General features: G+C 42.4%; 4 protein-coding genes across 5 annotated transcripts; 2 read left to right on the top strand and 2 right to left on the bottom strand.

The window, feature by feature from the left end:
* Positions 1 to 10,050: 10,050 nt before the first annotated feature.
* Positions 10,051 to 11,517, bottom strand: kctd12.1 (potassium channel tetramerisation domain containing 12.1). Its single transcript, XM_057041284.1, has one exon. It carries the CDS (start codon positions 11,360 to 11,362, stop codon positions 10,502 to 10,504), a length of 861 nt encoding a protein of 286 aa, XP_056897264.1. The 5' UTR covers positions 11,363 to 11,517; the 3' UTR covers positions 10,051 to 10,501.
* A 164-nt stretch (positions 11,518 to 11,681) lies between these two features.
* On the top strand, positions 11,682 to 17,132 carry acod1 (aconitate decarboxylase 1). 2 transcript variants are annotated; one of them, XM_057041262.1, is made up of 5 exons: positions 11,682 to 12,250; positions 12,848 to 13,009; positions 15,535 to 15,624; positions 15,715 to 15,914; positions 16,064 to 17,132. In XM_057041262.1, the coding sequence occupies exons 1-5, from the start codon at positions 12,215 to 12,217 to the stop codon at positions 17,037 to 17,039; spliced, it is 1,464 nt and encodes a 487-aa protein (XP_056897242.1). In that variant the 5' UTR covers positions 11,682 to 12,214; the 3' UTR covers positions 17,040 to 17,132. The 2 variants fall into 2 exon arrangements, with proteins under 2 accessions (XP_056897242.1, XP_056897250.1); XM_057041270.1 differs by lacking the exon at positions 11,682 to 12,250 and adding an exon at positions 12,281 to 12,686.
* A 6-nt stretch (positions 17,133 to 17,138) lies between these two features.
* zgc:162944 (uncharacterized protein LOC569993 homolog) lies at positions 17,139 to 18,845 on the bottom strand. Its single transcript, XM_057041293.1, has 4 exons — positions 18,606 to 18,845; positions 17,959 to 18,130; positions 17,684 to 17,882; positions 17,139 to 17,520 (listed from the first exon to the last, which is right to left on the bottom strand). The coding sequence occupies exons 1-4, from the start codon at positions 18,798 to 18,800 to the stop codon at positions 17,325 to 17,327; spliced, it is 762 nt and encodes a 253-aa protein (XP_056897273.1). The 5' UTR covers positions 18,801 to 18,845; the 3' UTR covers positions 17,139 to 17,324.
* Positions 18,846 to 20,336: 1,491 nt separating this feature from the next.
* cln5 (CLN5 intracellular trafficking protein) lies at positions 20,337 to 23,588 on the top strand. The gene is made up of 4 exons (XM_057053320.1): positions 20,337 to 20,539; positions 21,503 to 21,677; positions 21,797 to 22,022; positions 22,672 to 23,588. The coding sequence occupies exons 1-4, from the start codon at positions 20,439 to 20,441 to the stop codon at positions 23,187 to 23,189; spliced, it is 1,020 nt and encodes a 339-aa protein (XP_056909300.1). The 5' UTR covers positions 20,337 to 20,438; the 3' UTR covers positions 23,190 to 23,588.
* Positions 23,589 to 23,895: the final 307 nt, after the last annotated feature.

Raw genomic sequence — 23,895 nt, 5'->3', positions numbered from 1 at the left:
GATGAGGCAGCATATCCGACACCGCAGGTATAAAAGTGAAAATGGGAAATTGAAACGTGGAGCAGAAAGCAAGCAGCGTCACAAGTCACAAGTCCTATTTACAAGGTATCAATCTGCTGCCCTTTAACTTTTGAGGAAAGGGTTAACTGCCCCCTTCGTTTTCTCATGCCATTATGTCTTTGCATAATTACTTTTGTATAATTGCACAAACAGAAAATGTGAGCCAAGCTGACAGTCAAGTAGCAATCAGCGCTTGTAAAACCATCACTTAAATCTGCATAAATTTCACATCACAAGCCAGTGAAAAGACTGAATAATGATCACATGGTGTCCTTATCCAGCACAATTATTCATAACCCTGCAGCTGCACTTGGTCCCGATTGACTCAATTTACAGGATTTTTTTTGAAAAAAGTTATAGATAAATATATGGATGAAAAGGCTGAAATGATTCCTTGCTCCTTCCGAATTAAATGAGGGATGTTCAAAGAGCAGAGAAGATATATGGCAGCTTTAAAAGAAGGAAAAGACTCCTGGATAAGAGGTGGAATGTCACTGAAACCTAACTAAACCTAGGTGAATTCTCTTAAGCCAAGATTCTCTTCAACCTGGATGACTGAGAACATCCACCGACATCTTTACAGGCTCATTTTTACATGGTGAATATCTTGGAACGCAGTATGGGTGGTGAGAGAAACATTTCCTTTATATTTTCAGGATAATAGTTTATCCTAGAATAGAAAAAGAGGCAATTGCCTGCAACACCCTGAAACACTTGCACTGGGAAGCAGAGGCTGGTAATTAGATCCCTGTAAATACAATTTCCTTCATCGCCAACTCAAGTGGGCATTCATTTTATGGATAAACTGCACAGCACATGAGTCACTCCCATAATAATGGATATTAATTCCAACTGTCTCCTCTACTTACACAGTGCCCAGGAACGAGCTCACGCGACCAGAGCATAGCAAATCCTTCTGCTGCTGATTGTATATTCCTCAGAAAACAGGAGCCAAGAGGAAAAGCTGGAAGAACAGTCAGTCTTGCTCACTCCGTCAACAGAAATGAAAAGCGTTTTCACCTGAGGCATGGTGCTCTGAATTACACAATGCTTCAAAATAGAAATCTATCACTACTGTTATTATTTTAAAACATTTTATGGTGCTGTTTTGCACATCAGGCATTTTGTTTCTAAGTCCCTTTAACAAATGCTCACAATTTCTGTATTAGATTTAGATTAGCATATTTTAAAGTTAGTTAAAGCTCTATTACCCGATGAAATCCCATAATTATCAGTCTTACTGCTGATTCTGTTGACTCTGTCAATAACATTTGATCAAGATCCTTTTGCCTGATTGAATAATGTTTCATGTCTGTTCCCCAGTATTTTGTTCAGCGATGCTCCCCTACAGGGACACACTTCCCCGTCTCAATACAAGCTCTGAATTATTAACAGATCTCATGCTGGGGACATTTCACCGAGTCATCGGTGAAATGTCCCAACTTCACCAAAGCAAAAGTAGTTGCATTCCTAAAGTGAATGATTTTTATTGCATCTCTTTGCATGAAGCTGTTTTACTTCCAGAAATGCAGTGAGGTTACTGTCAGGATGCGTCAGCAGACACGCAACCTTTCTGTCTGTCAAACTGATGAGAGTAAAGATTAAAATCCCACCATCAGAACCGTCTCAATGATGGAGCAAACACCAGATGGAGAAGTCATGAAGAAAAGCTTGCAGAGCTACATTATTAATGGTCAAGACATTTAACACCTAATATACTTGGGACCTAATCAGCAGTGAAGTGTCCAATTTATTGGTATTGATTATTTGGTGTTTGTGATCCTTCTTTAGTCAAACCTGATGACGTCACAATAGTTAAATCAGCTTGATCAAGAAATAACGTGAGAGTGATTACAATAATAATTGCTCATAATAATCCACTAAATCATGAGCTTATCATTAAATCATTACATCTCCTACATAGCAGGAGGTGCTGGGACATTTTGAGTGAGGTGCTCAACCCCCGAAATGCTCAGAGTTTTCCAGGCCAGCTGACTCACTCTGGTACCTCATAATTAATAACATAATTTACACAAATGATCATATATTTACTATGTGTATTTCGTGTGTACTAACCACATTGCAAAAGCTAATAAATGTTAATAAATGATACTCCTCTCTTCCTCCTCCTCTAGAAAAGTAACATCCTACCCCCAAACTCCTCCAGCACCAGCAACTTTAGCTGACAGGCTAACGTTACTTCCAGCAAACTTTGGCGCCAATAACCCGTATTTTAGTTTACATTTAGTCAAAGTGCACTGACAATGGCAAAATGATCACATTTCCTTTGGCCACCACTCAAATGTTAGATCTCTTTGGCAACCCTGTGTTTAGGAGGCCTTTTCTTCTGCCCAAGAGGTGTTAAAATACGAAAGGAAATTGCACTTGTTCCTCGCTTAATTTAGCGTTGCGTGACCTTTACAGTCCAGGAAAAAATTGTGTAAGTGATTGAAGTGTCATTTAAATGTCACCCATCACTAGAAAATTTAATTTAAAAAAAAAAAAAAAAAGCAGTTGCTCCATCATCGCCCACGATGCAATCAGGCTGTAACACCCAATCCCTGACAGGGAGCATCTCCATGTTGCATCGCTCAACATATACTGAACAAATATTCACAGATCTGCACGATAACGCATGCGTTTGGCAGGACTGGTGGCACTACACCGCATTAAATCATTCATTTCCCAGGTGCCACCAGCTCATAATCCACTGAATCTCAAAATCTGAAAAATGAGGTTTTGTCACATCATCTTCAACCATCTAAAATTAAGGCCATTTTCACAAGGGTGATGTTCTCTGAAGGAAAGCAGTGGTATCATTTTCTACCTACTTCACAGTAATGAGTTTAACAGAAATTGAAGCTCCGTCAAAACTGTTTTGGCTGTCGGCCAGTTGCACAGTAGTTTATTATCATCAGACCAACAGAATTGCTTTTTGTAAATTCCTGGAATAAATGAAATCAGAGCTTGTAGCTGATGGGTAATGCCGATACATATCCGAAGATTTGGGAGGGTGCTGTGATATATGTTGATATATGATATATGATAAATAAACCTATATGTTTTAATAACAACACACAGTTCATTCAGAAAGTTCTGCGCAAAACCCAAACCTTGAGTTCTGAAGAGCTTCCTCCAGAGCTCAGACACTGACCTGGATCCAGGCACAGACGTGAGGAAGGTATGTGCAGCACTGAAGGTTCCTAAGGTCACCGTGGCCTCCATCATTCTGAAATGGGAGAAGTTTGGACCAACCAGGTCAGAGCTGAGTGTTCAACCTGAGCCATCTGAGGGGAAAAGGGTCTCAGTACGAGACGTGAGCATCAATACATACACACACACACACACACACACACACACACACACACACACACACACACATACATACATACATACAGTTACAAAATTGTTTCTAGGCGCTTTCCAGAATCCCAGGGCCTGACCCCCAACAAGCAACAGTGGCAAGGAAAAACTCCCTTTAAAAGTCCTGCTGATGGGGGGGCTGGAGATCCTGAGTGCAGATGGAAGAAGGTCAGACTCTCCTTAGCAACAGCCTCCGAAAACCCACCTGGAGTTTGTAAAAATGCACATATGGACTCAGACAGGAAAAAACATTTCTGCTCTGATGAGAACATGATTGAACTTTATGACCTTAATTTGCGGTATAATATTTAGAGGAAAACCGTCCGTTTTCATAACCTAGCTGGCACCATCACCACATGATGGCGGTAGCAGCCTCACGCTGTGGTGGTGTTAGCCAGCGGCTGGGATGGGGAAACTGGTCAGGGTCCAGGAACAGCAAAATGAATACAGCAAAATACTGAGATATACCTAATGGAAAACTGATCTGGAGCGCTCAGAACCTCAGCCTGACCCAGCTGTGACCCTGACTTGAACCCATTCAAACATCTCTGAGCAGACCTTATAAACTGGCAAAAAAAAACAAAACATAAATAACATAACATGTAAAACAAAATGAAAAGGATCAGAGGGCCTTAAGGTTCCGTTTGCGTGCAGACAAACGATGGTGTAACAGCGATGATCCACAATGGAGCGTTTCACTTATTCCCAGAGATTGTTGATCTCCACGCGAGATAAAACAGTGACGTTCACGTGCTTTTTGTAGGACTGTGGCGGCGGTTATGTGTAACTTGCCATCCAAATATATTTCAAAGAGTTGTTTCACGGGGATGCTGCTTTTTCAGCACTAAAATAACTGCAGTGGTGCCTGCCAGAACATTCAGACTAAGCTTTGCCTCTAGGTTGAAGCAGGAGCAGCAGTGGAACATCGGATTTATATGTTCTATCAAACACAAATACCTTTTTCTCTAAAAGAGCCACGTCTGACTTATTAATACATTTCCATTTTTGGTGAGGTGATCGTGGATGTTAAGGTTAGGGTTAATTACCTGAACAAATGCAGTCTTGTACGACCGCCAGTGTGAAATAGAGCTCTAATAAAGCAGTGTTATCCGTCCTAGTTATCTAATCAAGCTTTAACCTGTAAACACGTCTGCCAGTGAGCACACATCTGTCAGAAAAGAGCCAAGCAGATGTTGCGATGGTGTTCGCTCTACTGATATTTTCTAGCTCGGCACCACTGCGTTGCTGCGTCCACGGGAACAGTAAAAGCTTTGATTGTGTGTATCAAACTACCAGGTTCCCTCAGCTGCAGCTCCTCGCCGCTGACAACCCCCCCCCTCCCCTCCCCTCCCCTCTGTTATTGCTAGCTATGATGGATATCTCCTGTCTTTCTGTCAGCCGTCCGTGGCCCCAGAGAGCCGTGCTATTTCTGTAGAATCTATTGTAAGTGGGAAAATTAAAGGTAATAACTTATAGGCCAGATAAATGTGCGAGGCAGCCTCCATTGTGTATCTGTCTGTTGATATTGATTAAGCACGATCCGGAGAATATCTACAGGGGCTTTCGTCAGCTCCTTCAGCATTTATCCTGCTGCTAAAGTTGAGGCCCGTCAGGCAGATGAGCAATGCAGCGAAGCTCCGGAGAGGCCGGATAAAATCACCTGTGAGACGCTGTGTACTCAATGTTCCCGCCCATTCTCCCAGAGACTCCATCCTTACACATCCTCTTCGTTTGTCGACTGAAATGCCAAACGATGGTTTGTGCCATCGAGGGGAGACTGGAATGATAATCGTCACGATTGATCGCCCTTTTGTGTCTTTAATCTTTATTTCATTTTACAGTTAGAAATAAGGGGAACAAAGGAGAAAATCACATTATGGTTGGTAAGAATGTTGCACATAAGACAGTTTTCTAGACGCGTTTCTTTCATCATTGTGGTAATTGTGTGATCCAATATTTGCAATTCACAGATTTTTACAAAATTTTCACAGATAATTTAAGTTGTTTTGGGACGTCGGGGTTCCTTAAAAAGCATAAAAGATCCTTTAAAGTCTCTTTTCACTTTGCAGAAGAATTTTCTGATCATCATCTGGCCATTTAGAACAGCGCAACTCAAAACCACTGCACCCATTTATTATGCTTCAGAACACTTCATTTGGATGGAAATCAATCCCAAGTTTCTCTAAAGAATCTGCATGAGTAGAGGGGGGCTGCATGTGAAATCTATCAACCAGCACTTTAGAATTCTTCCAGTTCAGCAGTTACCTCATTACATCACGCAGCAGACTGCTTCTTGGCCAGGTGCTGCCAGGCAACCAGCAGACAAATGTCCCAGCTGCCTGATTTCCTGATTTCCAGCTGCCTGATAGTGATTCTAATCCATGCTGATGGTTACAGATGCCTGTTGATTGTGGACAGGCCCTGGGACACCTATTATGCTTTAAAATGAACAGTGGAAGTCAGTTTTAAAGGATTTGGAAGAGTCCAAGTGGAAGTTCTGATTTGAAACAGTGAACTTCCTGTTCACCGGTAGCGTAGTAATTATTGTCTGTGGTAAGGCTTCACAAAGAGTCAGCAAAATATAACATCCGTGTGTTAACAAAGACCGCCGCTAAACTCAGACCCAGAAGCCTACACTGAAATTGTTTGTTGTGTTACTTGACCCTGTAATTTTACTCACTGCTATTGTGCATTTTTCAAAGGCAGTTGGGGGAAAACTGAAACTGGAGCAACAGCCAGCCGAATCCTCTGGTTCCATGAGAATGCTGACCGCACTCATGCACGTCTCACCCTGTCATTAGGGAGCCAGACCACATTGAGTCAGGAATCCGCACAAACACTCAGAATCTGGGAGGAAAGGGGCTCTCTGGGACAAAGGGTCTAACGTTTGAACACCAGCTTGAAGAAGAAGGGATGAAAGTGTTCGGCGTTCATTTTCTGCTAACCTGCACGTGTTGAAACTCTTTCCCAGTGGACACAACCTGGACAGTTCACCTGTCATCACACAAATAACTCACACACTCACACAGGAGCAATTTACAGTCGCCAGTCAAACTGATGTGCATGTTTCTGGATCGAAACAATAAAAAAAACCCAGCAGGTAGGTAGGGAGGTCATGAAGACAACCTTTGAACCCACAACCTTCTTGCTATGCAGCCCAACATAAAAGATTTTAAAGATGGTTTTGTGTGAAAAAATGAATCAATAGATAAACAGATTTTAGTGCTGCTTCGTAAACTGCTAACAAGCATGAAGGGTACGTGCAATCACATGGGTAAAGCATAAAAACAGGGGTCTTCTTTTTAGCGTACCCAGGTTTGCAGTGATTTTGTGGAGAAGAAAAAAAAACAACTTGAAAATATGGCTGTCATGCAAAATGAGGAGTCACAGGTCATGAGGCAGCAATTGTAGAAGCAGAAAGAGCATTTTGATGGCTGTAATTTGACGGCTGTGCTTTTCAAAAGACGTAACCTGGCAGGAAAAGTGGGAGGCTTAATGGTCCACAGGAACAAGGTCTGAGCTCAGGTAGTCAGAGCGCGGTGCATTTGCCAGTGTGCTGCTAATCACAGGACATGGCATTTGGGAGAGTGTGCTGAGAGTCTGGGCTGAAAGGAGGACGCAGCTCACGGCAGCGCCGCAAGTTTAGAGCTCAATGAAATCCTTAATATGCACCCTTCATCACCTCCGCATCTGCTGATTACTAGCTTGTTCACCTCTCGTTTAAAGGAGCGTATGCAGACGTTACGGCTGGAGCTGCTGCCTCTTCCTTCCTGTTTGGCTTCAGTGTCCCCGTGAGCCACATGATCATTACTATAACGAACATACTGCATTATTTAATTACGCTCCTGTTGCTGTTATCCTTTGTGAAATATGACCTTCCTGCCAATCTCTTCATCTTGGGTGAGCAGGATGCCAATTTGTTCAGATTATTCTGCAGTCATTTGAAGTTTGAACACTATTATAATCGTGTTCTTTTGTGGGTTGTTGATAATTATGGCCCTGTGTGTTAACATCACGGAACCCCGTGTAACAGATTTTCATTAACTCACAATAAAAATACACACTGTGAAAGGAATTCACAGCAAATGCCACTATTACTGGAGATCGTGTGCATATTATGCTTTGTAAACTGCAGCATTGTACTAAATAACATGCCATTAAATGAGCTATTTGAATACTTGCCCAAGTGAAATTCCACCTGGTTTTCTATTAGTAGAGGTTCGTTAGCAGATGTCAAAGACCATCTCATTTCTTCTGTCTTCATCACTATGAAAGAATCATTTGGAATCTCATAATGAGGATAATCTTCCTTTTATGCTTTAATGCTTTTAAAACGTGTATAAACTAACACAACGATGTTTTCTTCAAATGCCTTGATTTTCCTTTGATTTTTGAACTTGTTCATTAAAATGTCACCCTGTTAATCCTCTTTTTCAGCCTGGGCAGGAGAACTGACTCCCGGCTTGCAACATATTTCTGACTCACATTCATTAGAATCATGAAGCCTTTGGTCTGGCCGTCACGGCTGTGATGTGCTAATGAAAGCAACTTTGATCTAAAATGAGTCAGGGAAAATGCATCCGGGTCTCATGCACGCGCCTGAAAGACGTGTGGTCTGTTGTGGGGTCACATCCTCAGCGCGTGCACACAGAGAAGACGGCCTTTCTCATTTGTTTGTGTATTTGTTGTTTAGATGTTCAGAACGTCGGCAGGAGCTTCTCACAGCAGCTACAAGTCAGAACAAATGATTTACTGATGGATGCTCTCCCCTCTGAAACTCTTTCAAATCAAAATGTTTTAAAACATTGGGGCCTGTAAGTAGATGGGCATTTATTTTTGGTTTTTTTAAGCAAAAATTCTTGCCAACTAATTAAGATACAGATGAAAGACATTTCTTTGGAGCTCTAAAATCCTTCTGCATTCAAATTGGTTGTATACATATTTAAATATTAATGTGTGCGATGACTGGATCTGTGTGTGATGCAGCAGCTTAAAAAGAAAGAAAGAAAGTTGGTCACTCCCTGAGTGAGAAGCCTCTACGTAGATGTGTAATTATTTTGTGATAAAGCTTTTCACATTTCTTCCTTTTTGTGGAGAAAACTGTGGGCTACAGTTCATCCTCCTGACGCCTGTGTCCTCATGTGTGCTGTGAGAGAGAGGGTACAGGGCTCAGGAGGTTAACTATATTTCAGATTCTGTTGACAGACTTTATCTAATTACTGTCACTCCCGGGAGAAGCAGACATGCAGTGAGTTCCCCACCGCCGGTGTGTTGCAGCTTGGGGTGAATATCTGTCAATGCATGAGCGGAACGTTGAACAGCCTTTATGAGCAGCGTCACCGGGACTCTCAAAGATGTGCAGGATTAACCTCATGAGGCGAAGAGTGGAGGTTTATGCGTCTATTCTCTGGTTTCTTTGAGGGGAGCAATAAAGCTAAAAATTGTTAGTGAGCGAGATGGAACTTGGTGTTAAAATCAAACAACAAAGATTGTCTGGTTCTCAGCTAACCTGACGCTGAGTCGAGCGCCATTTGCTTCAAATGCTAAATGAGATTCTGCTGACCAGATATCTCAGAGACGGTGAGGGACTGACGCCTCGCTGCTTTGATTTTAGCATCTGCTCGGCTGCTTGCATATTTACAGCGGATCAATCTAGATAGAGTTGGAAATGGGTGGCAGTTGTTTTTCACCATACGCCGCTGATTCCCTCTCTGCAGTGGTGACACATTCCTGAGGAGGGTGTTTGCCTTTATTTATCAGCTCACTGTTTAGGCCGCTGAATAATTCATGCCGGCCTTCAATCTCTTCTGCAAACACCATGATCCGGTCTCTCCGATCGCTGAATTCCCCCTTTGGTCCATTGCTTTAAATTATCACTTGGGCAATTTTTTTGTTGTTGTAACTTGGTGCCAAAGTGAAAAATAGTCACCGTGGAAAATTCTGAATCGAATACACGGACAAAAAGAAAGTGAAAATCCATTTTTGGCCCAACAAAAACAGGGATTCCAGAGCAGATTTATCCTGAGGTCCTCGGGTGGAGGTTATCTCATTCCTACCAGCACCTGATAGGATGTCCCCACAAATACATAAAAAGCCTTTAGTGTCTGTTCAAGTAATACAGATATTCAAATAATCTGCCCCAGATCAGTGCAAAACTGCATTTATTCAGAGTCCTCGGAAGACGAGACCCCTCCATTTGTGTGCAGCTGGACCCTTTCATTATTTACACTTGAATGATAATGATGTCATGTGTGCACAGCTGCACTATTTGCATCCACGGGGCAGCAGTGAGGGGGATAGGTGGACCCTCCTATTGTACACGTACATGCTGTGAGAGGATTTCTGCTACTGTGAGGTAATATTGGTGGCTGAAGCTGAAGGCCGTGAGGACTGCCAAACACCTAAATCATGATTGAATTGTTTTCCCCACACCTTAAAATTGCGATTCTGTTGAGCTCGCAGCTCTTTTTCCTAATGGGCTGAGGTTCCTGGCAACTCTCTTTGAAGCTTCTCCCCTTGACTTTCCACACTGCGTTTGGCCATAAAAGGCTCGGAGCTGATGAGTGTTGGTGTTTTCCAGGTCTGCACTTTTCTGCAGATCATAGTGGAATAGGATAGAAAAGGAGCTGAGAACAGCAGATATGTTTTATTTCAACTGTACAAGTTTAACAAATACAACTGTGTGTTAAGCAAGCAAAGCACATAGACCTATAAACCATGCCATCACACTACATCTGCCACACGTGACCAGGCGACACAGGGAGTCCTGCCAAGTCAGTTCTGACTGAAACACTGACATGTAGTCTGTGATAGACACACCCACTTTAGATTTAGAAGGGCATTTTTAACTGAATTTATAAATTCCCCCGCCTGTACATCCATTTTTTTTTTCATCTTCTGACAAACTGGGACATGAAAACTGATCCAAAACCTTTGCGTGTCTCTGTAAAGATACAAGTGATGACAGGTTGACTATTGTTACAATAATGAAACATTTTTTTTGGAACCACTAGCCCTGAACAATGTTACCCTTCATCATAGCAAATGCAGGATGCTTTAATATGTTTTAGAGGACACTCTATTCCCGACAGAAGACATATTCAGTGTAGCTTGTCCAAATTTTGTCCTCGCTGGGGTCGCTGCTGGTGTAGGCGCAGGTGCCTGTGGAGCTGCAGGCCACCATGTGGAACCCCGCTTCTGTCAGCTTGTCAAATGCTTGCTCCAGAAAATTATATTTCAGGTAGTACCGGGACGTGTATCTCTCCGGGGGCCTGTCGGGGTCCCTGCTCTCATTCAGCGTATCTCCAAAGACTTCTTTGGCCAGAGAGGTCTTCCCGCACACCGTGATGCGCGCCACTCTCCTGAATTTGGCATCGGTCTGGATGTCCCTGCCAATGGTGTACGACCCGCGGTATCCTATCGTGATATAGCCGGACTTCCTGGAGTCCAGGGACGGGGAGCGCACGGCACCGCTGACCGACAAGGCGCGTAAAGTCTCCATGCCGCCTGCGGAGCCGCACTGCAGCGCGCCCTCCTCCGTGTCGCTCTGGCTGATCTCCTCACTCATTGAGTTCTCCTTGCTCATTCGGGGACTGAGACGTCTGGCGAGGTCCCGCAGCTGGAAAAAGTCTGCTTCCCTCTGCAGGCGACTCTTCTCGGGGAAATAGTCCGGCAGGACCAAGTTTAGATCTCGCAGGTAATCTAAGATGTAGCGGAACAAGAAGCCGTCCCTGTCCAAGAAGAAGCGCCCCTTGCTGTCTTTTGCCAACTCTCGGGGACTCTTCTTGCTGAACATGTTCCACAGGAGCGAGTCTGGGACTGCGATCAGAGTTTTGTACCTCGTCACGTAAACCTGCCCGCCGACATTCAGCTCAATGATCTCCGAGAACAGGGAGTCTCCGGAGCCCGACACTCCGCGCTCTGTGTCGGCCAGTGCCATCTTCTCTCAGCTCTTGAGGAGGCTCTGAGAAATCGGGCGGCAGCGACTTGTTTATGAAGCCCGTGCGTGCAGCGTGCGTTTGCGCGCGTGCGTGTGAGGGGTTGACCGCTAAATGGTTGTTTAATGAGACCAATAATGCGAGCAAGTGGTCCTGTGTGTGCGCCTCTCTGATTCCTTGAGACTAAGAGAGAGAGAGAGAGAGAGAAAGAGCAAACAAATAGGCACGTGTATTTTCCATCTGTCTTTTTCCATCTGTATTTTTCCATCTGTATTTAGATGTTATTGTACTATGTACAGTACGATAGTGACCATTCTAAAACGTTGTCATTTATTCTCCAAAAAACCCAGTTAAAAAAGGGTTGAAAACTATGGAAATAGCGACATCCAATGGAATAGTAGCGGAAGTGCATATGTTTAACGCGCTTTCAGCTCGGTTGGATGTTAGGCCTGTGTTCCCTTATATAATATCCCCTATATTTGTTTTAAACTTGAATTTATGGTGTTATTATAGTCCTATAATGAATAATAGGTATAAAAAGGGTGCTTTTTATATTTCTTTGTTAAAATAAAGGATAGAATACAAGAAAAGGAGTAGGATTAAAGTCCACCAGATTGCCCATCATTTCACACTTCCTGTTTTCCTTCTGTTGTGATTTCCAACATGTTGTCATTGGCGTGGTACTGTGGTACTTCATTTCCACAAAGTGTGAGATGTGCGGGAAACCGAGAAATCAACCTTCTCCCACCTTTAAGATATGAGAATAATCACATGTCATACTGGGACTGAGGAGGAGGATTTTTCTGCTGAGTCCAGTCTGCACCTCTGGAACCAAGGAAAGGAAGTGAAGTCACATGACTGTTTCTTCAGCTGAAAGAGACAAGAATGTGGTACATACTGCATGTGAAATAAACACATTGTGTGTGTGACCTGTCTGAAACTCACCTCTAAGGATAAACTAATTTCCAGCTTCTATATTTTGTAAAGAGAAAGGATAAAGTGATTGTTACATCTGCAGCTGTGGTCTTTAATGGAAAAACTCCGCTATCACGGCACCTTTACCTTTGTGAAGTTCCTCCCATGTACAGTACGAAGCAGCACTGAGCTTCGAAATAATTTATTTAGTACTGCTAAGATCATTTTGCCAAAGTTGACTAGTTACAGTTGCCCGAGCCAGTCATTGTGAAACTGGCTACTTCTCACTGCTGTTGTGTTATTTGGGAAATTTGGTGGTTCAGCCCACAGTGACCGTACCTTTAAAAGAATCTTGCACTTGGACATTTAATCACTTGAAGACATTGCCGCTTGCACACCATGTTACGGAAGGTACTGCTGATCTTTTGCCTTTCATTCATTTTAGACATCTCCAGCTAGAAGTGGCTTTAATAGTTTTCTGTTTGTGGTATTTTTTGTAATTAATTTTTTCCCTCCCTAACTGCTATTTTTTCCTAAAAGGCATTTTAAAAATGAATGTCCTCTTTTTCCAGGGTATCACAGAGAGTTTTGGATCTGCCATCCATGCCCTGAGTACCGCTCACCTGACAGATGGAGTGATAAAAAGGAGTAAAAGGATGATGCTGGACACGCTCGGCGTTGGTCTGTTAGGAACCAGGACATCCGTCTTTAATAAGGTTCTCCAGTACAGCCAGGTGCAGTCAAATATCCAAGCAGTATTTTACCGTATGTTCATACGTCAACTTGATTGAGTGCAAGACAAGTTCATCTGTTTGTCTGTTTGTTGGCATATTTGGCCCAAATATCTGCTATATTTCCTGGTACGTGTAATTTAATACTCTGTTCATCATCCGGTTGTTTCAATCAGGCTGTAAAATGCAGTTAGTTGATTTTACTTTTTAAAAAAAGAAAGAAATATTGCTACTCATCGCAAAATTTATATTTACATCAGTTCTTACAGACCTTGTTTGCTGGGCATCTATGTTGAGTGGACAGTGCTCAATAAATTACTTTCTGTACTTAGAATAACTAGTTTTACTTGCAGTTTGTAAAAAAAACAAGTCATATTAACAGTGAATTGAGAACGTATTGTTTGATTCATCTGCTTTTTAGTTTTATAAAAATATTTAATTTTATAACCACTTAAACCACAAAATAATCGAAAAAAACACACTTAAAACTGCAGAAGATGGAAAAGCTGAGAAATTGTTAACAAACTCTTGGCAATAATCAAAAAAGTAAACAGATTACCGTTCTAAGTACTTATTACAGCAATTTTAAATGCCAAATCTCTAAACACTGATGGACTAATGTGAGCTCCATTTACCGAATTCTCTCATTCAGGAGGTTTCTTCAGTTTTTATTCATCGCTGCTCTGAGCCTGTTTTGGTTTGGACAAGAGTTCTTTGTCCCCCATGCACCTCGACCATCACAGTGAACAATTTCAGATGTAAAATACATAAAAGTCTGACTGGCTCTGAGTTTTCCACATCCCTCATTATTTGCCAACTTCACATCATTAGCTTCAGACGAATTACCCTCAGGCTGGTCAATTGGGTTTGTGGGAGAATCTTTTATTCATCTCACAGATGGGGACTGATAAAATGGGCGCACAGGCAGAGGTCTAAAAATGTCCCAGTATCTCCTGCTACCAGCCCACTTCACTTGCTAATTTACCTTTAATGCATTTGATTGGATTCAGCCTTGTGCGTGGATATTAAAAAAATGTAAATGACCAGTTTTAAACAAAAGTGAAAATGCTAACAAGAAAGGTCCCAACTTTACAAAGCCGTATGTTTATTAGTTAGAGAAAAACAAGTAACAAGCTTAAAAACACTTGAAAGGCACTGTCCCGGTATCACAGTGTCGGTACTATAGGAACCGTGTAGAGCCCATAATGAGTAGTGGAAAAGCCCCCTTACTGGCAGGGATGGGCAAAATTACACCAAAATGTATTCCCAAATTTAAAAAATACCCATTTAATCATTTTATCAATACACAGCCACAAAATTGATCAAAATAACATGCTGTATTTTTAGATTTTCAAAATACAGCACAAAAATAACTGGCAACGGATAGAATGTTCACAAATCAATAGTGAACCTGGGCCCAAGGTTAAGCAAAAATAAACAAAAGAAGAATTGTAAAACAGATGAAGTGGATGAGGCTTGTTTCTGAAAAGTCCCACAAAGGAGGAGAACCTCAAGCCCCAGAACTTAGGCAGGCTGAAGAATTAGATCTTGAATTCTCCATTTTTACCATTTGTGGAGGCAAACATCCATTTTGAAGTACGGAATGGCTTCATTTGACTGGTCAAAGTTGCAGAAAATGGCAGAATCTCCAGCAGCATTACGCAATAGTTTAGAGCAGAATCGTAGATCCGCTGCATGGAAAGCCCAAAAAACATCCCTTGTTGGGCTTCCTTCTGCTTTAGGACTTTCCAAGTCAGTCCAAAACCTCTGTGCACTCCCCGACTGTCCCTTCCCCACTAGTGTCTACTAGTGTCAAGTCTCGGTGCACTTGACTAAGGCATCAGAACTGGGAGGCTTTTCCACAAATACTGGGGCCTTTTTAGTACCTATGGTGCTGAGGTGAGATCATTATGTTATGTGTCTCACAGAAAGTATTTTAGGGTATTTTAAAAATACAAAAATATGTGATTTTGAAGTATTTTGATAGAAAATATAAAGGCATTTTATTCACTGAAATAAAATACACAACATCATTTAGAATGCATATTGCAAATAAATGTATATACTGTCCATTTACATAATGCAATTATTTATCTAAATACTGCCCATCCCTGTTGACAAAGCAGCCAAGTGGTTTGTTAAAACAAGATGTTGACTCACTTGGCTGATTATTAACATTTTCCTGAAGATTTCAAACCCTTTTATAATTTTTTGAGTTATTTTGCTGACGAGGAGGTGGTTGCACTAACTGCTGAGCTGGATCTGGTGGTTCGAGGGGGTTCAATGAAGATGCAGCTCGGTGGAAAACAGATTAGATTGACTAAATTAGCATCATCAAATCAATTCTACTCATGCACATTTAGTTGTGCAGAGGGTTTGGTTTGTTGGTTTTTAACACAAACTTCTGGTCACATATTTAAATTCATTGTTTTTAGCCTTTGGGTCAAACCTGGGTTAAGTCTCTCAACAGGTCCTATTGCTCCTGATTGACGTCACCCTTATGCTGCTTTAAACATGTCTGATTACAGTCATTTACATCTGAGGACAGGAGCACCGTTTGGGGTAAATCCAACCTGGTTCTTCCTCCCTGTTTGGCTGCTTTTGTCAATGGTGTAGCGGTAAGCATTTCATAAAAGGATGATCTATGAAACGTGTATCCAAATTTCGGGGAAAATGCTGGTTGCTCATCGTGGTGTCACACCGTTAAGGTGCACTCTATGGACTTTGATGACACTTGGCACCCCGCTACCCATCCTTCAGGAGCGGTGCTCCCGGCCCTGCTGGCCCTGGCGGAGTCACTGCCTCGGCAGCCTTCTGGCCTAGACCTGCTCCTGGCCTTCAATGTTGGAATCGAGGTCCAGGGTCGACTTCTGAGGTTCTCCAGAGAGGCCTACAACATCCCCGAAAGGTTTTTGAATTGTAGCTACTTTTGGATTACAGTATATACAGCCATAAGTTTTAGTGAGACAGTTTATATAGGGTATGCCTAACAATTATTATAGGATGGAGATCCAGCTGGTTGCTAAGTATCAATAGAGTTGTGTTTCCCATCCTCAGGTTCCACCCTCCCAGTGTTGTTGGGGTGATGGGGAGTGCTGCCGCCTCAGCTAAGCTCCTGGGTCTGTCTCCAACACAGTGCCTTCACGCTCTGGCTATCGCCGCCTCCTCTGCTGGGGCTCCTTTAGCCAACGCTGCCACACAGACCAAACCTCTTCACATCGGAAATGCTACTCGGAGAGGCCTGGAGGCCGCTCAGCTTGCCCAAATGGGCCTGGAGGGAAACCCGACCATCTTGGATATGGACAGTGGGCTTGGGGTTTATTACAAGGACTACCATCCTTCAGCTATGGAAGATTCCACTTCTAGTGAATTTAAATGGATTCTGGAGAGTCAGGATGTGGCCTTCAAGCGTATACCTGCTCACCTGGCGATGCACTGGGTTGTGGACGCAGCGATGGCTGCTCGAGCAAAGCTTGAAAACAGAGTTGGGAAATTTGACCTCGACCAAATCAAAAAGGTCACACTTCGAGTGCCTCCATCCAAGTACATCGACTGTCCCTTCCCCAGCACAGAGCACCAAGCCAGGCATTCATTTCAGTTCAACGCCTGCTCTGCCCTGCTGGACAACAAAGTGACAGTATCCTCGTACGGTGATGATGACAGAAACCGGCCAGCTTTGAGGGAGCTTTTGGCCAAAGTGAAAGTTGAGACACCCGAGGGTAACGAACCCAGCTTTGACAAGATGTACTGCGAGGCTGAGGTTGAAACCGAACAGGGGCAGAGGTTTTGGGCCAGGTGCAATACCTTCTATGGCCACTGGAGAAAGCCACTGAGTCAGGAGGACCTGGTGCAGAAGTTCAGAGCTCACGCTTCTTCGGTGCTGAGCACAGAGGGAGTGGACGGCCTCATCGATATAGTTGCAAACATTGAACAAGAGAAAAACAGCTCACTGTTGGGTTTGTATCTCAGAATGACGAGCAGTCAAATTGAGCAGCTATATAGGCCAAGAAAAAATGCCGATTGTATTTTTTAAACATTAACAATGGAAAGTTACTTAGTAGAATCAACTTTTAGAAGGAAGCAAACATGTAAATATTAAACTGATGAATAAAGTAATAAGAACAGATACATGTCCCGTAATTACATATTTTTATTAACACAACAGCTGCTGCTTTTTTTAATTTAATACTAATCTCTGAATCAAATAGAATCAAATAAGACTGAGTTCTATGATGAAAATTAAAACAGGCCGCATAGTGCACATCAACTACTGTAAATAAGTGCTTCTGATGAGGGATTGTGTCCGACACTACTCTGTTCAAGCCATTTTCAGCACCCCCTCCACCATCGTTCCAATACCATCATAAATCTCATGTATCGGAGCGTTGCACATGAAGGCACAGGTGGTGACCAGCTTGTTCTTCTCATCCACGTGGCTCTCGCCAACACTCTTGCTCATGTGCTTGCAGCCCAGCTGGTTGATTGCTGCAGCGGTGCCTGTGGTGTCTGGATACCTAAATGGGGAAATAAGCACATTGATCATTGGACCATAAAAATGTCACCAGCTAGAAAGACAAATGAAATGACATCACATATATGCTAGTTTTCTGGATCTACTTTTAGAAAATACAGATGCAGATCTCTCAGCTAGCTGTATTCTGATGTGCACAGACTCACTTATCATTATTTTCAATGCCAACAGTGACCTCACAGCCAGGAAACACTTTGGCAGCCAGGACAGGGGAGATGCAGCAGAGGCCAATGGGTTTATCCTCAGCACGGAATGCTTGCAGCACAGCCTTGACCTGCTCATTAACGGAGCAGTCCTTCCCCTGTACCGCCCACGTACACAGATTCTTTGCCGCACCGAAACCCCCTGCAAGACATTAGAAAATTCAAAGAATTCGTTTAAAAAGAAAAAAAACAGTAGCAGAGTTATCATTCTTCCCAACCTGGGAATATAACTGCATCGTGGTCTTTGACACTGAGATTAGACAGGTCCTGGATGTTTCCGCGGGCCAACCGTGCACTCTCCACCAGTACGTTTCTCTTCTCCTCGGAAGGTTTTCCTGCCAGGTGGTTTATCACGTGCATTTGCTCGACATTAGGGGCAAACATGTTCACCTATAGTAGAAGGAAAAAGCAAAGATAAAATGCAGCATCTGTGTACTTACGAGCAATTTCACACTAAAAATAAATAACCAAAACCCTCAACAATACTGGTCCATTAACTGATTTACAATGTAAGCTGAACAGAGAACCCTCTGCTTCTCAGCCCAGTCCCAACAGGCTGAGCTACCACCGCCCTCATATTTCAAAACTTTTATGAAATTAATAAAAAGGAAGGAAAGGGATTACAGCGGACATAACTTGAAGAAAAGTTAAACTGGGCTTGTTTTGGGGAGGAGGAACTTGATAAGGTGGAGTGCAATAAGTTTATAGAACACCACCGATGAGTTCTACAGCGACTGCGACGCTTTAGAATAAAGCACGGATTAAAACAACAAACATTCAAGTCGTAAACAGCGATTAGGGCATGAGATCCAATGCACAAGATAAACCACACTCTGCGTCAGTCGCACCTGTGGACCAAACTTACACTTGCGCCTCCTCTGCTCAGGTGCACCAACACAGCGGAGGCCTCGTGGATCTCAGAGCCGTCATAAACTCCACAGCCCGCCAACACTACAGCCACACGTTTACCCATTTGTGTTGAATAGTAACTGTGAGTTACTGCCTGGAGTGTCCGGGAAACCAGTAAGTTATGACTAGAGCGTTGGAGAAAGGAGAGCATGGCGGACAGTCAGCTGTGAGGACGCCCCTTCCTCTTCTTCACGATCGAAGGTCGCTGGACTCGCTGTGATTTAGCGCCATCTTGTGTTCAAACACGCTCACTGCAGCCACCTCGACCTTTACATGCAAAGGCTCCTTCAGTAAAAACAGCAAATCAGCTACCTCGTCTCACATTGATTGTTCACTCATTGTTTTTAACAGTGATCTACTGATGAAATAACGGTCAAAATGCTTAAATAGACACACGTCAACAGAAAAGCTGTTCAGAAGAGATCAACATAAAAAAACAAAGAAAAAAACAACAGATTAGTCAGAAAGGAAACTAGTTCTTTTGCTTACTAGTTTGTAGATAGATCCTCAGGCTGACATGACGTTGAAGAACAAAAAACTGCAACAAGAATACAATGACCTGAGGCTTGTGTTATCCAGGAGGCGCACTCATGTGCTCTGCAGGAGGAGAACCCAGAACTCCAGAAGGTCCTCAAACAATCAAAGAAGAAGCTGCAGAAAGAACAATACTGGCAAAGGAGGAAGAGCAGGAGGGAAGACTTTCAAGGAGCTAAAGTTAGGAGGATGTCTCTGACATTGATCAACAGGCACGGATGCAAGATCTTCACAGACACTTCCTCCAGCTCTTTGGCAAGAATTCTGAGAAATCGTCACCCTTTTTTCTGAGATTCTTGTTTGGCTTTTCACAGATTTGTATACTAGTTGGTTTACCTTTCTAATTTAAATTTAATGTATAATTCTACAAATAAAACTGAAGAGTTTCAAATAACAGCATTCAGCATGAGCATAAAGATTAAAATCAAAGAGTACATTCACAAAGTTTTATTACTGGTATAAGATCACATGTTTAAAACCACCGAAATCTCAAGACAAGTGACCTGCAAAGGTAGACAAGAGCGTTTGCCATACAGAAGCATAATAAAAGCCTGTCAACAGCTTAAACGTGCAATTTAGCCAAACACTTTCTTTCCTTTACATGCCATAAATTAACACAAATCAAAGGGAAACAACAGATTCTGGGAGTTTTAACAACAAGCCTTAGACACCTGTAAAATCTGCTCATCTTAAATCCATTTGTTGATTTTTGGAGGGAACAAAAACAAGTGTGCAGGTCAGATCTACGTCCTCTTAAAAACGGCTCTTTAGCTTTGATTCAACAACTGGAATGTCGCTTGGTCTCATTTTATTTTGGACAGAAGACCTGTGATGAGCCCAGTAGTCTTGCTTTTGTAATATAATCCAAGTGTCAATTGCCCCTGAAACCCTATAAATGGCTGCCAGTCTGCTGGTCGCTTCCACTTCCTCTGAGCAACACAAATTCATTACACACGCAGTATCAATAAATTACACATCTTATTTTAATCTGGTCACTACGGTGTGAAAAAGATCCCTCTAGTGAAGGAAACTCGCACTCTGGTTTGATAAGATTTTTAAAATGAATTGTGATTTACGATTGTGTTCTTTAAAGTGATACAAAATCAGTTCGTTTATATGAATAACCCATGTCACGCGGTTGCATATCAACAAAACCACGTGATCCGAAACGCGGAAGTTAATACAGAAAGGAGACTGTCGTCCGTTTCCTTCCCTTTTTCTCTTTTTTTTCTTTTTTATTTCTCAGTATTTTACCATGATTCCCACTGTGGTTGTTTTGTATCTAAATGTAGTGATTCTTCTTCATGTAGCTGCCAGTTTCGATGACAATAAATCGAAATGGCCCGTTCCTTACAGGTAGGAAAACGCGAATTTCTGTGTTGATTCCAGCTATAAAATCATGTGACAGCTAGAGAATAAAGCTTTTGTATAAGAAAAACGTTGCCTGCAGAGTATGGGAATACTTTGTTATGCCACGAATAGACTTTTACATTAGTTTAAAACTTTTGAGTTTTGACATCCATGTGTTATCGCCCTTGTACAAATATTTAATGTCAATGATGGATGCATTAGACAGCAAAAAGCACATGACAGGGCACTAATCACCCTACATAAATTCCAGCCTAGTGTCTTCAGTTTATCTGATTTGTTGATCAGACTCAAGCTATTGGAAAATTCAAAAGCAAGGACAGATTTAATGATTTAAGCACGGATTTCCAACCTGTTTTTGCTGTTCCTCTGTGTCGATTTTTGCACCTTTTGGCATTTTAGGTGTGTCGGTCATTGTGTCTATCGTACAGCCTTTGGGCTGATCAAAACTCTCTTTGTTTTATCATTGTATCTTAATATTAGAACATGATTCATATTGAAACTTTATTTAGCCCTTTCCCCATTTTGGAAAAATTGAGTCAACATCAAATACCGGTAGTAATATTATGACGGGGCTTTTGTCCAAATGCTATTTAGACCTTGCCTAATGTGAAAACATATTCCAAAAACATGTTGCAACTGTGTGAGATCATACATGATTACATTTAAAAGTAGTATGACAGACTGTCTGAGAACAAATGTACAAATAACGGTCTGATTTAACAAAAAATAAAACTGATGACTATTGAACATTCATGTTTTTTGCCATGAATATTAGGTTGTACCTGCTTCTGAATAAGAAAATAATTCAACTTCACATCGATGAAAGGGGAGAGATCTAAAAAATCTTCTCCCAGTTGTTGAATCTGAATTGAAGTGAAGCATATTTACACAATGAATTTATAACTGCGTGACCACAAAGATGGCTTAAAGTCCCCATGTCCTTCACAGGCGCTTTGACCGTCGCCCCGACGTCGACCCGTTCTGTGAAGCCATCTACCCCTTCTGTCCCACCGGGGACCGAGACGGACGCGTTCCTGACGTGAGAAACAGCGACGTCATCTCAGTGTATAGACTGCAAACACCCGTGTGGGAGTTCAAGTACGGAAGTTTACTTGGCAAAATGGTAAGATAGCGACACTTCTGTTAGGCTTAAAATATACATCTATCTATAATTATTGTTTCATTACATGTACATCATGTACACAGCAGTCAGGTCCAGAACTTTCTGTGTTTGGTTCACAGCATATCATGCATGATGCTATCGGCTTCAGCAGTTCAGAAATGGGGGTCAACTACACCATGGAGTGGTATGAGCTTTTCCAGCTGGGCAACTGCACGTTTCCTCACCTCAGACCTGATGTGTATGCCCCCTTCTGGTGCAACCAGGGAGCCGCGTGCTTCTTTGAAGGCATTGATGACATGCACTGGTCACAAAATGGCACCTTGGAGAAAATAGGAGAAATCACAGGTGAGACTTTTGTAATACTTTTCGCATTACACGGCATATCTAAAACATGATTAAAATGAAAATGTAGTTTGTGGGATGCTGCGCCCGGTTACCGTCCTTAAGATGGTCAAAACTGTTGCCCATTAAGCAGAATTGTATGTCCATCTTCTGCCACCTTTTGAATTAACAATAACTTCTGTTAACAGCAACTACTACTTAAAAAATAATTAGAATTTTTTCCCCCTGGTGTGCTCAAATCTTCTTAGCACCTAAAAATGTCAACTTAATAAATGTCTTATTTCTCTGAAATCCTGAAAGCAACAATTCGGCCTCGGCAAAGGGCGTCGATAACCACTGCATTCATTCCTTCATCTGGCCAGACACCAGCAGGAGGGACCCCCTGGTTCCCCTGGCCCTGTTCTAGATTACGTCCTGTTAAAAAGTTCTTCCTTGCCACTGTTGCTCCCACCTACAATCCTGATTGTGATAGATGCTACATATAGTTTGAACTGATCTAATGGAAGACTTTCAACCCTAAAATGCAATAAAGGGCTTTTTTGGTGCCGTCAGGTTAACTCTCCACATTATATCTGGTGGCAGGAAGACTAAAGTCTTGATTGACGCTCCCTCCTGTGATGACAGCGTGCATGTGTGTTCCTTTTCTCTTCAGGGGGGCAGTTTAATGAAATGGCCCGCTGGGTCCAGAACGATAACGAAACCGGGATCTATTATGAGACGTGGACGGTTCGCTCGGACCCCAGCCCCAACGCAACCGTGTGGTTCGAGTCCTACGACTGCTCTCAGTTCGTCCATCGTACATACAGGAAACTGAGTCAACTCGGAGCCAAACTGTCCAGCCAAACTCAAACCAACTACACCAAGATCTACCTGTACAGCGGAGAGCCCACCTACCTCGGGAACGACAGCGCCATCTTTGGACAACCAGCTCTAAAGAATCTGGCAACAGACATCCGCAAATTTTACAACTTATTCAGACCACATCAGTCCTTTTTTGACTTGGCCTTCAGTCTGTTGGAGGCTTACAAAACGGTGGTGCTGGACAAGGACTTCTACCTCTACTATAACTTTGAGTACTGGCACCTGCCGATGAAACCCCCCTACATCCAGATTACATATGAAGAGGTGCCGCTGCCTTCACCTGTCAAGACCCATCACAAAATAAAATAGATTTTTCTCCGTCTCTTATATGCTGATATATTACCAGTGTTAATTTTTCCTCTATTATTTGGATTTTGTGTTGTTTACAGCCGTGTTTTACTTTTTTCTGCCTGAATGGTTTTGCTACACGGGAGCCACAGATTTTCCGACCCAATACAAACTAATTTCCAAAGTCCCGCCCATAGAGACACTTATATTGCCATCAGCGGCTGGCAAAGGAGGAAGAGCAGGAGGGAAGACTTTCAAGGAGCTAAAGTTAGGAGGATGTCTCTGACATTGATCGACAGAAACTTCCTCCAGCTCTTCGGCGAGAATTCCGAGACATAGTCTCTCCGGCGAGTCCTGGGGGGCATGTTTACTCTGCTGTGTATTTGTTTTTGCTGGATTAAAAAAGCTTTTAAATCATCACCCTTTTTTCTGAGATTCTTGTTTCGCTGCACAGTCACAGATTTGGATACTAGTTGGTTCACATTTCTAATTTAAATGTAATGTATAATTCTACAAATGAAACTGAAGGGTTTCAAATAAAAGCATTAAACATGAGCATAAAGTTCCTGTAGTTACAGAGCTCAGAGGTATTTAGATACATTAAAGTACAGAGAAGAACAAACGATACTGAAACCCATGGATGAAGAACATGAACAGATTATAGTCTTCCTCTATCCTTTCATGACTGATAGTTTTGCGAGGATTTCATCTGTCCGTTAAACTGTAT

Source organism: Takifugu flavidus, chromosome 1, assembly GCF_003711565.1.
Source record: "Takifugu flavidus isolate HTHZ2018 chromosome 1, ASM371156v2, whole genome shotgun sequence".
Taxonomy (NCBI): domain Eukaryota; kingdom Metazoa; phylum Chordata; class Actinopteri; order Tetraodontiformes; family Tetraodontidae; genus Takifugu; species Takifugu flavidus.
The sequence above is the reverse complement of the archived record's forward strand: the minus strand, read 5'-3'. Positions and strand labels throughout refer to the sequence as shown.

Coding starts and splice junctions, on each gene's coding strand:
- acod1 (XM_057041262.1), top strand. CDS start 12,215: ATGACTGTTTCTTCAGCTGAAAGAGACAAGAATGTG. Junction 12,251..12,847: donor CTGAAAGAGACAAGAATGTG/GTACATACTGCA, acceptor CTCTTTTTCCAG/GGTATCACAGAGAGTTTTGG. Junction 15,915..16,063: donor GCCTACAACATCCCCGAAAG/GTTTTTGAATTG, acceptor TCCCATCCTCAG/GTTCCACCCTCCCAGTGTTG.
- cln5 (XM_057053320.1), top strand. CDS start 20,439: ATGATTCCCACTGTGGTTGTTTTGTATCTAAATGTAGTGATTCTTCTT. Junction 21,678..21,796: donor GAAGTTTACTTGGCAAAATG/GTAAGATAGCGA, acceptor TTTGGTTCACAG/CATATCATGCATGATGCTAT. Junction 22,023..22,671: donor GAAAATAGGAGAAATCACAG/GTGAGACTTTTG, acceptor TTTTCTCTTCAG/GGGGGCAGTTTAATGAAATG.
- kctd12.1 (XM_057041284.1), bottom strand. CDS start 11,362: ATGGCACTGGCCGACACAGAGCGCGGAGTGTCGGGCTCCGGAGACTCC.
- zgc:162944 (XM_057041293.1), bottom strand. CDS start 18,800: ATGCTCTCCTTTCTCCAACGCTCTAGTCATAACTTACTGGTTTCCCGG. Junction 18,131..18,605: donor TGAGCAGAGGAGGCGCAAGT/GTAAGTTTGGTC, acceptor CTTCTACTATAG/GTGAACATGTTTGCCCCTAA. Junction 17,521..17,683: donor GGCATTGAAAATAATGATAA/GTGAGTCTGTGC, acceptor TTCCCCATTTAG/GTATCCAGACACCACAGGCA.